General features: G+C 54.3%; 1 protein-coding gene across 1 annotated transcript; it reads right to left on the reverse strand.

Annotated features, from left to right (window-relative positions):
- Positions 1 to 4823: 4823 nt before the first annotated feature.
- Positions 4824 to 13512, reverse strand: SEPT12 (septin 12). The gene is made up of 9 exons (XM_012647533.1): positions 13347 to 13512; positions 11372 to 11497; positions 11210 to 11291; positions 9029 to 9166; positions 8780 to 8897; positions 8592 to 8687; positions 6030 to 6126; positions 5105 to 5156; positions 4824 to 5025 (listed from the first exon to the last, which is right to left on the reverse strand). The coding sequence occupies exons 1-9, from the start codon at positions 13510 to 13512 to the stop codon at positions 4824 to 4826; spliced, it is 1077 nt and encodes a 358-aa protein (XP_012502987.1).
- Positions 13513 to 15098: the final 1586 nt, after the last annotated feature.

Raw genomic sequence — 15098 nt, forward strand, 5'->3', positions numbered from 1 at the left:
TTTTCAGGGCTCTGTGGAGAGATGATGGAATCATTTGGAGTGTAGCACTGGGGCTGGATAAGCCATCTGCACCTGTGAGCCCCTGCAAGCCCCTGCCCTAGTTCCAGGGCCAGCTCATCTTCATTGGCAAAAGGAAAAGGGTTGAAGAACAAACCCATCTTCACTACTAATCCCCTGCTAATTCTCGGACAAATTACTTAAGGTCTCTGCGCTTGTTTCCTTATTTGAAAAACAGACGATAACATGGTCTACACACAGGTTGCTGCTTGGACTAAAAGGGATGTTTGGGAAGGGTTTAGCGCAGTGCTGGGACGTGGTCAGAGCTCGAGAAACGTTATTTTCCATTATTACAGTTGGCCCTTTATGGAAAGTCCCTTAGGAAATCTGATGAAAACTGGGCCCACAAAGATGCAGATTCTGCGCCAACTTGACCCCATGTCTGAGTTTAGCGAGGCCCTGCAGCTCCTCCGCGGCCCTCTCGGGTACCGCGAGTGGATGGCCACCACGGCACCTCCAACTCCAGGTCCTGGGAGGGTTGGGACTCCCGGTCGGGCTGCTTTGGCGTCTCCTCCCCTCAGGTGGAGCGTGAGCAGTGCCCGAGGCCGCAGCGCAAAGTCGCGCGCCGGCGCGAGCCGCGGAATGGGAGTTTAAGGCGGGACCCGCGCCCCCGCGCCCGCAACTCACCAGCAGCGCTGCGGGCCGTGGGGAGTTCGGGACGCGACCGGAGCAGCGCGCCAGGACCCGAGCTGGGCTGCGAGTGTGGGGGGCACGGGCCGGCTCGGGACGCCGTTCTAGGGGAACAAGAAGCCAGCCCTGCGTGGGAAGGAGACCGTGCGGGCGGGACCGCGCGAGGCATCGTGGGTAACGCAGTCCTCGCGCCATTGGCTGAGCTGGCTGTCGGGGCGTGCGAACAAGGCCGTGTGGGCGGGCCCTCGATAGGCACTTTGGGTAACGTAGTCCTCGAAGGGACGCATTGTGGGTAACGTAGTCCCACACCTTCAGTGAGCATGCGCGCGAGAGCTCTGCGGATCCAGAACCTCTGGGCCGCTTTCCCTCCCTCTCTTCCACATCTGTTCTTCCCTGGCCTGAAAAAGTCCACGGTGGAGGGGACCCTGGAAACTTACTTGTTTATTTACATAGTACTTTCTTCCAGGCACTGTTTTAGGCGCTTTGCAATTATTAACTTGGTTCATCTTTGAAACAACCCTAACTGATAGGTTACCTATCTGTACCTAACTGATAGGTACTATTATTCTTATCTCATAGATGAGGAAACCAGGGCACATCCCAAGGTCACACGCAGCTAGTAAGCACCAGAGTTGAGGTGAGGTTGGTTCCCAGGCCTCTGTCTTAGTCCAATCCATTAATTTTAGACACTAGGAAAAGAAGACCCAAAAGTTACTTGCTTAGGCTGTTTTGGTTATCAATTAATTATTTCTTACATTTGTTAATTTGGTCAATAACTATGTATTAGTCTTCAGTTTGTGCCAAGCAGCCTCCATGAACAGGAGGTGAACTAGGTGTCATTGTGGAGCCTGGGGGAGGTGGTTGAAAGTACCCATGACATGATCATTGACATATTGACCAGGGGACTCTTGCATCCTTTAGCTCTTACACCTCCTCCCCATCCCCCACCGCCCCGGCTGGCTGGGGACAAATCAGTCTCCTGCCATGGACACGTCTTTCTCTGGTTTCTGCTCCTTTCTGTTCTTCCACTCCTACTGTTCATTCTTTCTCACGTTTCATTTTTTTTCCAGCATCCAACATACAAGTTTTATTGTGAGCGCACCAGGCGGGCTGGACAAGACACTGGCTGCCCACTGCTGATTTCCAGAGACTGCCCCTCCCAGAGTGGGAGGCATTTGTAAAGGCAGATGCTAGATGCAGGGACTGCCCCAGGACCTGAAGATAGGAAGGACCATGGGTGCCTCAGTTTCTCCTTACAACGTGGGGGCCGCTGGTCAGGAAAGCTGCAGTCTTGGAGTGAACGACCTCTAGTTGTGGGTGTGCTGCTGGGATCTGGTGTCGGTAGCAATTTCCCAACATCTAAATGACTGAGAGCCAACAATTCAATACAAGTCAAATACTTCAGCTAATTTGACTAAATTATCTACGAGTATCATCATGGAGCTACAATGCCCCCAAAAAGTGGTATGTAATGGGTGTTTTCGGACACTTTTCCTGAGGCTTCTGTGATCTAATAATAAAAGCTAATGTTTTTAAAGCACTTTCTAAGTACACAGGACTGTGTTTTTACTATGTATGCTACTTTAATCTTCATAATGACTCTCTCCAGTAGACATCATTATGACCCACAATCTAGATGAATGAACTGAAGCTCAGAGAGGTACGGAGCCTTGCCCAGGGCCACACAGCTAGGAAAGAGGAAGAGCTGAGACCGACTCAAGCAGGCCCCCTCCTGAGACTGTGTCCCTGACCACAGCCCTGGAGGCCAGCTTCAACACTGGGCAGGTAATCAGAGCTCTGCTTTGGAGTAGACATCCAAACTGTTTCTCGGAAGACACTCTGGTTCTGTCCCAAGACCCTCCTTAGAGTGGCCATCCACTTGGACATAATGCCCCCTCTGCCCACACAGGGGGCAGATCTGCTTGGTACTTAGCAGGTGCAGTAAATATTTGCCGAATGGTGAATAAATGAATGAATGGAATTTGTTCATCAGCCACGCAGCCAGGCTCAGGCTACAAGTACTACACTGATTCTGCTTATCAGAAACTTAATTTTGACAATGATGTTTATGCTAGATTGTCCATGTGGCATCTGTTCCTTTTTTTTTTTTTAAAGATGGGGTCTTGCTATGTTGCCCAGGCTGATCTCCAACTCCTGGCCTCAAGTGATCCTCCTGCCTCGGCCTCCCAAAGTGCTAGGATTACAGGCATGAGCCACCATGCCTAGCCAGGGATGCTGCTAAACATCCTACAGTGCACAGGATAGCCCCTCACAACAAAGAATGATCTAGCCCAAAATGCCAGTAAGTGCTGAGATTAAATTAGCCGGGCGTGGTTGCAGGCATCTGTAGTCCCAGCTACTCGGGAGGCTGAGGCAGAAGGATCACTTGAGCCCAGAAGTTCAAGGTTACAGTGAGCTATGATCATGCCACCATACTCCAGAGGCCTGGGTGACAGACCAAGATCCTTACGGCTGACGTTGAGAAACCCTGGTCTATCCGTAAGATCCATTCCTAGAAATGCAGCTGCTGCGCCAAAGGGCGTGTGCTTTTGAAATGTAGACATTGCCATGTTGCCGAGCCCCAGGGCTAAGCTTAGGAATGTGCTGTGACGTGGCACAGTGTCTCACCCTCTGTGTAGCAACATGCCAACTCTGACATGTTAGTCCTGGGGGTGGGGGGTGTCCCCACGGGCCCTGGGAGTTACCCGAGCTGGGAGTCAGCCTGGGGTGGGGGCAGAGAGGCAGGGTTGCGATTCAACCAGCAAATAGCTATGGGGCGGGCAATGCAGGGTCCACTCCGTCAACAGCATGTCCTAAGCACCTGCCCTGTGCTGGACGAGGGGACGAAGCTAACAAATCTCTGCCTTCACGGAGCTCCTGGTCTGTTGGGGGAGACTGACCAGAACACAAACCAGATGAAGCATACACAGAGACGGCAGCGAGGGTGTTGCCTGGGGAAGTCAAGGAGGCCTTCATGGAGGAGGTGACTTTTAGCTGGGCTAATGATACTACTATTCCCCATTGTTATTTGTTGGATGTTTACCATGTGCTCACTCCTTACAGGAGCTGGGTGTCTGCCTGGCTCCCTAGATTAGAAGGGTCACCCTTCCTTTTGTTACCAAACTAACTTAGCTTTGGCCCCCACCGTGTGAGATTCTGTGAAGTCTGTTTATCTTGGCGGTTCTGGAGCATCCTGGGACAGTGGACTCACACATGTGCAGCAGGTCCTCCTCCTGGGACTGCTGCTCCATCCTGTCCCCATCGCCTCTGTCTTCGTGCCGTCTCCCAGGCTGTGGAAGGCACGTTCTAGGGATCGCTGCGTGTTGTTCCAGCGGCGGTGCTTAAGGCGGGTGCTGTCAAGCCCATTTTAGAGGTGAGGAAGCCAAAGCGAAGGAGGAGTAAGTGACTTGCTGCTGGGATTTTATTTTCACAGCATTTGCAAGACTCCAAAGCGGAGCCGTTTGCTCACCTTAGTGGTCTTGGGGGCAGGGAGAGAGGAAGGCAGGGGACAGTGGAGCGTGGAGTCCGGGGAAGGCAGCCAGAGATCAGGCCACAGAGATGAGGAGATTTTAAGTGTTCGTGATGGGCCCATGGGCCTAGCCTGGGCCAAGAGTGAGGGATTGGGACGGACCAGAGAGCCCGCCTTGGAACTTGGCTCCGGTTCTGGGCCAGAGGGGGCCGGTCATCCAAGGCAGCCCCTCCCAGGCCTTCAAGACTCCCGAGGGCAGCCTGGGCAACACAGTGAGACCCTGTCTCTACAAAAAGTTTTAAAAAATAAAACATAAGAAAGTAGCCAGGTGTGGTGGCATGAGCCTACAGTCCCAGCTACTCGGGAGGCCAAGGCAAGAGGATTCCCCGAGCCCAGGAGTTTGGGGTTGCAGTGAGCTGTGATTGCACCACTGCACTCCAGCCTGGGCGACAGAGCGAGACCCTGTCTCAGGGAAAAAAAAAAAAGAGTCCCTAGGGCCCTGGGTCTCACGTTATTACTTAAAAAAGAAGCTGTTATTTGCCGGTAGCTCAAAGAAGTCATTTACAAAACACCTTTCGTCTTAAAAGCACAGCTTTTCATAAAAAGCAATGTCCGCCTTTAATAGCTGCTCTGGTGCACGGGTGTGTGTGTGGCGGGGCCCCGGTGATCAGAATCCGTCCTCCGGGTCCTCGCGGGCCCGCCTGCAGGTCTTCGAGGGCCCGGGGGTGGTCAGCTGCCCGGGGGAGGCCGGGGCCAGGTTCACCCAGCCAGGCCCTCGGGGCAGCAGGTGGCTCTCGTTGAGTCTGATGACGCGGTAGTTCTCGTAGTGGACGTTGTGGGTGACGTCCTTCAGGTCTTGCAGGTGGGAGCTGGGGGGCAGCAGGCGGTCAGCCCCGACCACGGCGTCCCCGGGCCCGGCCCCCAGCCGCGGGCTCCCCACACCCTCACCGGATGAGAAGATCTCTCAGGAGAGGAAACTCGCAGTGCGCCATGTTCTCCACTGCAAGACACGCGGTGAGCACTGAGTAGGCGCCTGCTGCATGCTACGGCACCACCTGAGCACTTTCCCTCTGCCCTCTCCCCACATTTCTCTGTCTTATCCCACCTCCCCTTTGTTGGTTGGTTGGTTTATTCATTCATGGGTGTGTGCCCAGAGCCTGGTACAAGCAGCTCCTACAAATAGTGTTAATCAGTGGATCCAGCGAGCATTGTATTAAATATTATGCACAGCCGGCCTCCGTGTCGCAGTTCCGCGGTGCGGACTGCAGGACTTGAGCATCTGCAGATTTTGGTATCCCCGGGGGTCACGGAGCCAGTCCCTTTCGGGTACCGAGGGACGACTGTACGTTATACCATAGATGATGCTATATTGTATTTCCAATGATTGTAACAACACAGGGGGGACTTGGGACAGCTGCCCCCTCCCTCACGGTCCAGCCCCTCCCTAGCAAGGCCTTCCCTAAGGCAGCCCCCTTCACTGTGTGTCTCCCATCTGTCACTATCCTGTCAGCCTGTCATTCCTGCTGCCACTGTGTGCCCTCTGGAGTTGCACATAGGTGCCCGGCACACGAGTGGCCCACAAGGAGTCCTGGCCAGCCAACAGGGTGCCTTTGGGTGCAGAGTGTTGTGCACAGCGGTGGCTCCGCCCGCTCCAACCACCCTTTGAGGTTGATGTTACCTTGATGCCCATTTTACTATGTGGAAACTGAGGCCCAGAGAGTCAGGCACTTTGCCCAAGGCCTCCCGGCTGGAATGAGAGACTTTTTCCAGGTCTGTGGGCCCTGTGATGAGTACTAAGGCTGCCAAAGCACCCGGCACGCCCCGGTTTCCACCACGCCCTCCCCCGCACCTTCCCCACGGCCCCTGCTCTGACCTTCAATGATACCCCACTTGGTCTTGCGGCCCAGGACGCATCTCCCGTCCACCAGGTGCTCTCTGTCGGCCCCCACCACGGCAAAGGGGATCCGGTCCTGTGGGAGGAGAGCGGACGGGAGGATTGGCCCGCTGGGGAGGTGGAAGAGAAGGCTCCGAGGCAGGAGCGGGGCACTGTGCTTTTCAGGCAGGAACGTAGTAGAAGGAGCACAAGGTTTGTAATGAGGCCAAGGACACAAAGTCCTTGTGCCCCATTGCCCCACCTGTGCAACGGTAACACGGACAGACCGACAGGGCTGTGGGTGCCTGGGAAGGGCTTAGCCTAGGCAAGGGTTAGCAGAGTAATCCCTGCAAACTGTATCATTACTAATAACCACACGAACGACAACATCTCGTTTACGTCAAATCCCTTACCGGTGAAACAAAACAGTAATCACCTTCGGAGGTTATCATGAGGGTTAAAGGAGATAACTTTGTAACCCAAGGCTTGGAAACCTGTGGCTCACGGGCCGCATTCAGCCCCGTGCCCGTTTTCCCGTGTGAAGTTTTATGGGCACACAGCTCATTCGTGTACTCTCGTCTTTGGCCCCTTTCAAGGCCCATTGGCGGGGTTGGTTATTTGCGGCGGGGGGCGGTTGGTTTGAGTTCTTAACCTTTTCTTTTTTGGGGGAAAGGTTTGGGAACCCTTTTTTTGACTTTTGTTTTTTTTTTGGTTCTTGGCCGGAGTTGGAATTTGGACTTTTTAACTTTGAATTTTTTGCTTCGGGTTTTTTTTTTATTTCTAGGAGTTCATTTTGTGATGAGGAATGATATTGACATTAACAATGACAACTGTGTGCCCAGCCCTCAATGGACGCCTCGTGTCTGGAGGAGTTACCGAGATGTTAATTTGAGAATGTTCTTGTATTTTCCCAAGCTCTGCCCCAGCTGTGGCCAGGCTGCTATGTCTGCCTGCCTTAGGACAGAAAGCAGAAGCTGGTGGAGGTCAAGGCTCTGTGAGTGTTTCACTGGAAATCATGTTCATTGCTGCAGTGGGGCGGGGAAAGAAGGGAGAATAAGAGGTATTGAGTCCCAGATGGGAAGCAGGGCGTCTGCGTACAGATGTGTGGTTCGTGCACGGCACAAAGACAAATGGCCACGGGGCTGTGTGGGGCTGAAATCACATGCAGGCCTCCGTATGTAAAGGAAGTGCTGCCTTTTTCTAGCCCTGGCAAAAGCACTGTGTAGATCAGCGGAGTCCCTGGGCGAGGGGGTTGAGGCCTGGGGTCTGTGGGTGATGAACCCCAGGCTCAGCCAGGTGCTTTGCAGGATCCAGGTGGACTGACAGTGACCGTACCACATGGATGGCAGGCTGGGGGCTTAGAGAGCTTCAGTCGACTCAGAGAAAATGAACATGGGAGCTCTTCCTTTCTCTCCCTGTCTTTCAAACATCTTTATGGAGGTATAATTGGCATACTGAAAAAAATCACCCTTTTAAAGTGTATTTCCATGGTTTTTAGTATAATCACAAGGTTACGCAACCATCCTCACGATCTCGTCCCAGAACATTTTCATCCTCCCAAAAGGAAACCCCACACGTATTTAGCAATCACTCCCCACTTCTGCCTCCCCTCACCCCCCAGCTACCGCAGATCTCCTTCCTGTCTCTCGATGTGCCCGTTCTGGGTGTTTCATAGAAATGGAGCCATGCAACATGTGACCTTCTGGGCCTGACTTCTTTCACTCAGAGCGGTGTTTTCAGGGTTGCAGCCGGTGTCAGCGCTTCTGGACCGTTTTATGGCTGGGTAATAGGCATCGTGCGGATAGACTACACGGGGTTTGTCTGTTCGTCAGCTGATGAATGTCTGAGGTGCTTTCACTTCTTGGCTATGGTGAATATTCTTGTGCAAGTTTTCATGGGGATGTATGTTTTCATTTCTCTTGGGTATGTATATACCTAGGAGTTTAGTTGCTGGATCCCATGGTAACTGGACATTTAACCATTTAAGAAACTGCCAGACTATTTTCCAAAGTGGCTGCACCATTTTCCATTCCCACCAGCAGTGTGTGAGGAGCCCGATTCCCTCACATCTTCAGCAACACTGGTGTTTTTGATTATGGCCACCCTAGGGGGTGTGACGTCGTGTCTCACTGTGGTCATGATTTGCATTTTCCTGATGACGGATGACGAGTGCACGTCCTTTCGTGTGCTTGTCGGCCATTTGCATATCCATGGTGTTTGTATATCAATTTCTTTGGGGATATGTCTATTCAGATCTTTTGCTCACTTTAAAACTGGGTTGTCTTTTACCGTTGAGTTGTGCGAGGTCTTTATATATTCAGGGTACAAGCCCCTTACTAGAGACGTGACGTGCAAACGTTTTCTCACATCCCGTGGGTTGTCAGTGCGAGCTATTTCCTGCACACCTTGAGTCTGCGGATGGATGGAGATTCATGCCTGCTAGAAATACAGGCACGTGTCCCCGCGTCGCGGAGGGAGACGAGTCTTCAGAGGGAAAAGATGAGTGGGAAGAAAATCACCCAGGCCCGGCCCCGCCAGCCTCCTGCCCCCACGGCCTCTCACCCGTATCTTACTGTTGAGGATCTTGTCGTTAATGTCCTCGTCAAAGCACTTCTGAGGGTACACGTCGATGCAGTGAGCCCTCATGTTCTGCTGGATCTGGGGAATCACATACAGGTGGCCTCAGCACACCCTGCCCACTCTGCCCTCTGTCACACTGACCCCAGCCCTGCCCCAGGCACCCAGATCACCCTGCGCCTGAAGGCCTCTCGCTCCTCAATGGTCAGGCTGTCGGCACGGGCGATGACAGGAACCACATTCACAGTCCGGCACAGCCGCTGCAGGCACTCAATGTCCAGGGGCCGCAGGCTGCCCGGGCGGGGCAGGGGTGGTGAGTGAGGAGTGAGGGGGGAGCCAGCCTACAGCCCACACTGGGGACCCCTCCTCCTCCTCTCTGCCCTGTGCAGGTGGCCCTCCCCTGGTCCGTCTGGCCAGCTCACCAGTGCCCGGTGGGTGGCACGAAGTACACGCAGCAGTGCACCCGGGTGTCTGGGATGTGGCGCTGGCGGGTGATGAGGAGCTCCTCCTGCAGGTAGCGCTCGTACTGTTCATTGATGTAGCCCAGGATGGGGTCCCAGCTGGGGCGGGACACGGACGCTCCCCTCAGAACCATGCCTGGAGCCATATCCCGCCTCCCGGGGTCCTCAGGGTGGTCGACCTTAGGGTGACCGATCATCCCGGTTTGCCTGGGACCCCTTGGTCACCCTGTCACCCTCCCCCCACCTCCCCAAATCATCAGAGAGACATAGAGAGACCCCTTGCCGCCTGGAGCCCAGGCCTTGGCTTCCTTGCCCGTACAACGGGGCAGCAAGAGCACCTACTTTGTAAGGGCGGAGTGAGCATAAGCGAGGTAAATGGCAGACTGTCTCCTGATTGTGGCGGGGACTCCTCTGCCTGAGTCCCTCCCTCCCTGGGCTGTTGTCAACACAGCAGCCAAACAGACCCTTTCACACGTCAGATCGCTTCTCTCTTCTGCTTGGTCTCCAGTGGCCAAAGAACAGCCTAAGTCGGTCTTTGGTCCTACAAGGCCCCACGCCACGCCACCCCGCTTCCTTGCTGCCCTCTCCCTCTCTGCTTCTCTCTGCCCACCCCAGGGCTTTTGCAGGTGGTGTTGCCCCGCCTGGACTGTGCTCCCGCACGCCGAGTGCCTCATCCCTGCGTCTCCTGGAGGTCTGTGCCCAAGCGTCACCTTGTTGGTGAAGTCTTTCTCCATCACCACTTACCATTGCAGTCCCTGGGGCTCCGCGTTGTCTCCCCTGCCCTGTTTGTCCCCATCGGCACTTTGCACCATTTAATAGACTATGTTCCGAGGTGCCTGACCGTTTGGTCTGTCTACGACCATCCTGGCTCCCCCTGTGTCGCCAGTGTCATCAGCAGCACCCCATCACTCTCACAAGTGTCCTGCTTGGATGATCCCTGCTGGGTTCTCCCACCTGTGAGTGATGGATCTTGTTCTCGTCTGCCCCCCGCCACCCCCACCAAGGTAAAATCCACGTGGGCAACGGCGATTGCCAGCTCTGTGCGTTGCCGTGTCCCCGTGTCCAGAACAGAGCTCGGCACGTAGTACAGTCATCCCTCTGTATCTGAGGGGCACTGGGTCCAGGAGCCCCCGAGGGCACCCAAATCTAAGGATGTTCAAAACCCTCATATAAAGCGGCGAGCTATTTGCGTATAACCCACACACATCCTCCTATATATACTTTAAATCTTCTCTAGTTTACAGTACCTATAATACCTAATGCAATATAAATTCTATGTAAATAGTTGTTATACTGTATTTTTTATTTGTATTATTTTTTATTGTATTGTTTTTCTTTGTTTGTTTTAGAGACAGAGTCTCGCTCTGTTGCCCAGGCTGGAGTGCAGTGATGTGATCAAGGCTCACTGTAGCCTCGAACTCCTGGGCTCAAGAGATCCTCCTGCCCCAGCCTCCCAAGTAGCTAGGACTATGGACACACACCACCACACTTGGCTCATTTTTAAGAAATTTTGTTTTTTAGAGTTAGAGTCTTGTTATGTTCCCCAAGCTGGTCATGAACTCCTGACCTCAAGCGATCTTCCTGCCTCGGCCTCCCAAAATGCCCGGATTACAGGTGCCTGCCACTTCGCCTGGCTTTAATAACTTCTGACCAAGTGCAATGTCATTGTGTTGGGGCCCACAGATTCTGCAGCCAATGCCGAGTGTGTCCATGTGTGTTGTACCAGCTGCTCTCACCGAGAGCCCGGAACCACTCTGCGAGGTGGGTGGCCTCATCCCCAAGTTATGATGAGGGAAACCGAGGCTCTGAGACCTTCTGTGACCTGTGCCTGCTTATGCAGCTGGAAAGCGGCCTAACACAGGGGTGCTGACCCTGGAGTGTGGGCTTCTAACCCCCTGCTACACCATGTCCTTTACGGAGCATTTACTGTGTGCCCGGTGGCAAGCTAAGACCTTTCCACCCTCAGCTCCCTTCAGCCCTGGAGGGAGAGTTGAGAACACCCCTTATACACACGAGGAAACTCAGGGTCAAAGATGACACAGCCAGGCTTCTCTGGGGCTGGGACAGTTCCCAGAGGTCGGAGAGGTGAGGGTCGGGCAGGATGGAGGAAGCCGGAGTGTGGCCCCCCTCCCAAGGACCTACCACCTGTCATTGTTGATCTGGTCCCCAAAGCCGGGCGTGTCAGTCACCGTCAACTTCAGCTTCACGCCCTTCTCCTCGATGACTGTGGAGGAAGAGTGGAGGGGACGATTGGACCTGGGTGGGGTGGGGACGGGGTGCGGGTGCGGGTGGGGGCTCACTCACCGTGGGTCACCGAGTGCAGCTGCAGCGTCTGGGGTATGGGCACCACCGAGCCTGGCAGGGTCGTCTTCCACACTTTGGACTTGAACAGGGTGTTCATCATCGTGGACTTGCCCAGCCCGCTCTGCCCTGGGAGTTACAGCCAGGTGACAGTGGTCAGAGTGGACATTTTAGGCAGTGTTTCCCAAACTCTTAAATAACTACAATTTTTTAGAAAGCAAACTGTTTTCTAAGTATAACATAAATATAGACCCATCATAAGGGTGCAGCTCAACGCTTCCCTTCCATATTTTTACCAAGGTAAAATTCATACAATGAAAAATTAACCATTAACCATTTCAAAGTGCACAGTAAAGTGGCATTTAGTACATTCACGGTGTTGGGCAACCATCACCTCTGTCTAGTTCTAAGGCATTTTCATCACCCCAAAGGGACACCCGTCCCCATTAAGCACTCATCCCATTGCACCTCCCTCCGCCCCTGGTAACCGCTGATCTGCATTCTGTCTCTGGATTGGCCAATTCTGGACATTTCATATAAATGGAACCATACGATACGTGCCCTTTTGCGTCTGGCTTCTCTCACTGAGCATGATGTTTCCAGGGGTCATCCATGCTGCAGCATGCGTCAGTCTTCATGCTTTCTCATGGCTGCGTAATCTCCCACTGCGTGGGTACACCCTGGCTGGAATATCCGTTCACCCATTGATGGGCATTTCACGGCAGTTTTACACACTAAACACAGGTGTGTAAGCGGCACCAGATTGAGGAACAGGACCGTACATTATACGAGATCCCTCTCATCCCCTCTCAGTAAGGACCCACCGAGACCCCAAAGCCAGCCGCTCGCCCGACTTGTGTCACTGCAGAGCAGTTGTGCCTGCCTTTGGCATGACCAGGATCATGCGGCATGAACTCCCTAGTGTCTGGCTTCTTTCACCCAGCACTGCTTGGAGAGTTGTGTCCAGGTTGAGAGTAACTGCACACTGTTTGTTCTCCTGGCGCTTCTCAAATTCTATGGACCACACCCCGCAGTAGGAAACATCCCTCATCACAACTTGGCACGCACCTTTGTGTATATAACTGAAATTTATTAAAATTAATTTCCACCTGCTTCTTTTTACTTTTTTAAAAAGGTGGTTACTAGGAAACTTAAAATTACATGTGTGGCTCAAATTAAATTTCTGTTCTCCAGAGCTGCCTTAGAATAATACCCTTATAATACACACAAATATTTTATATTCCATTTTACATAATTTTGCTAAAAGTGTAGTTCTGACCCACTCCATTACTTTTGCGTACATAAAAATGCCGTTCTGGGTAAACTGACCCGTGGAGAACCAACTAAACACCAGGCACTGTGCCAAGTCAGATGAGCAAACCGAGGCAGAGAGAGTTCAGGGAACATGCCCAAGGTCAGGCACAGAGGGTGGAAGGGGCCGAATGGCCAGTGCCTCGCCCCTGTTATTGCTCCATGTGGGTTTGGTTGAGGTTTTATGGGTTTTTTTTTTGTTTTGTTTTGTTTTTTTCTTTTTTGAGATAGAATCTTGCTCTGCTGCCCTGGCTAGACTGCAGTGGGCTCATCATGGCTCCCTGCAGACTCGGGCTCCTGGGCCCAAGTGATGCTCCTGCCTCAGCCTCCTGAGTAGCTGGGACTACAGGCACATATCACCATGCCTGGCTCGTTTTTCTATTTTTTGTAGACACCAGGTTTTGATCGTGCTCAGGCTGGTTTTGAACTCCTGGCCTCGAGGGATCCTCCCACCTCGGCCTCCCAGAGTGCTGGGATTACAGGCGTGAGCCACCTCGCGCGGCTGGGTTTTGTCTTTTAATGATTTTCCCTTACAACAGCCCCACGAGGTGCTGCTATCAGGCCCACTTATCAGATGGGGAGGCTGAGGCTGTGGCAGGTGGGGAACGGGCCCAGGCCCGTGTGGCGCCCGTCGGTCTGTCCGCCGCGGCCCCTGCCTCTCACTCACCCACCACCATGATGTTGAACTCAAAGCCCATCTTCATGGCTTTGATCTTCATCTGGTCCAGCACGGCCTCGATGCCCACGCGACCAAACATCTCACAGGGCGGGGTCCTGGGGCTGGAGGGTCTCGAGGATGAGCAAGGGGAGGGCGACCGCCTCAGGGGGTCCATGTGGCCGAGGGCATACGACACCTGTCACTGGTGCGGGGAGAGAGGGGCTGTGTTGCTGGGGCTCGGAGGGGGCCGCCCCAACTTCTCATGTCTGAACCCTGACTCTGAGCCTGGCTTCCAGCCACCCCCACACTTTATGCGCCCGGCCTACCCCAGGCGCCCATGTCCAAGGTGTTTGGGGAGGGTGCCTGTGGGGAGCCGCCTCTCTGGGGAGACTGAACCCCCTCCTGAGATGCTCCAGCCCCAGAGCTCTGCCCCGCCTGCACCCCACCCCCCACCATGGCCCAGACCAGGGACACTCGGGTTGGGGCCTCCCCACCCAGGCACTTCGCTCCGCAGAGTGTGGCCGGCTGGACTGGAGTCCTAGAGGGGCCACAGGCAGTGGTGGGTGGGGAAGCAGAGCACGTCCCAGCAGGGAACTTGGGGGGCTTGGGAGGAGGTGCCCCCACTTTCCCCTGGGGGACACAGGAGCGAGTTGACAGAGAATGAGAGTGAGAGAGACGCCACCAGCATGATAGGGACAGAGACACAGAGAGGGAGGAACAGGCTCGCAGGCAGGGAAGGCAGCCTGGGAGGAAGGAGGGCAGGGGCGGGACCCAGGGGACAAAGAGAGAAAGAAGCGGCCTCATGTGGCACCTGGCGGGCAGGGGCGGGTCCCTGGAGCTGTGTGGAGCTGCCCTGTCCCTGCAGGCCCTGGTGCGTGTGGCAAGGGTGAGGGGAGGGTGACAGTTAACCGAAGAATCTGAGCCCCACCCCCTGCCCTGACCTGACGGGGGCTCCCCTGCCGCCGGGGTGGGACGAAGGCGGGTGAGCTGACCCCTCAGGCCCTTTACCCCGTGACCCTTGCAGCGCCCCACCCAACAGCCCGAGGACCCCACCTAGACAGGAACCCGAGGCCCCTGGCAGAGCTGGGCTCCACCTCCTGGTTCCTGCCCTTCAACCACTCTGCCGGGGTTGGGGGTGGCACAGCCGGGACCCCTGGCCTCCAAGGGGGATGTCAGCATGTTTTCTTTGCTCTGTCCATCCTTGGTGCCACCGAGTTTTAAATCACGAGACATCAGGAGACGATTCAGCTAACATTTACCCAGGACTGCCTCCGCACATGGCGCTGTTCTAGCAGCCCAAGAACGCGGACTTGTTTAATACTCTTCGTGGCCCTGTGGATAAGGGCCGTCACTGCTCCCAGTTTATAGACAAGGGAGCGGCTGGGCCGTGACTGGTTCAAGGTCCCACGGTGAGAGGTGGCAGAGCTGGGACTCACACCCAGCGCTCTTGAGTCCATGCGCTCACCCCTGTGGCCTCTTTTTTTGTTCACAGAAACATCTAGATTTCCAGTGCATCTGAGAGATTGTAGCTCTGGCTCAGGACGCCCCCTTAGACGGACTGTGTGCCCCAGATTGCCAGAGCCTCGCCCCTCCCGACTCTCTTCTATGAGCCGTTTCTTATGCCAAGTTCATCTCAGACAGTTCTTTGGTGACCAGCTCCACTAGCAAGAAAACATTTTTTTTTTTTTTTTTGAGACAGAGTCTCACTGTGTTGCCCAGCTAGAGCACCGTGGCGTCATCCTAGCTCACAGCAACCTCAAA

The sequence above is a fragment of the Propithecus coquereli genome, unplaced genomic scaffold (genome assembly GCF_000956105.1).
Source record: "Propithecus coquereli isolate 6110/MARCELLA unplaced genomic scaffold, Pcoq_1.0 Scaffold27, whole genome shotgun sequence".
Taxonomy (NCBI): domain Eukaryota; kingdom Metazoa; phylum Chordata; class Mammalia; order Primates; family Indriidae; genus Propithecus; species Propithecus coquereli.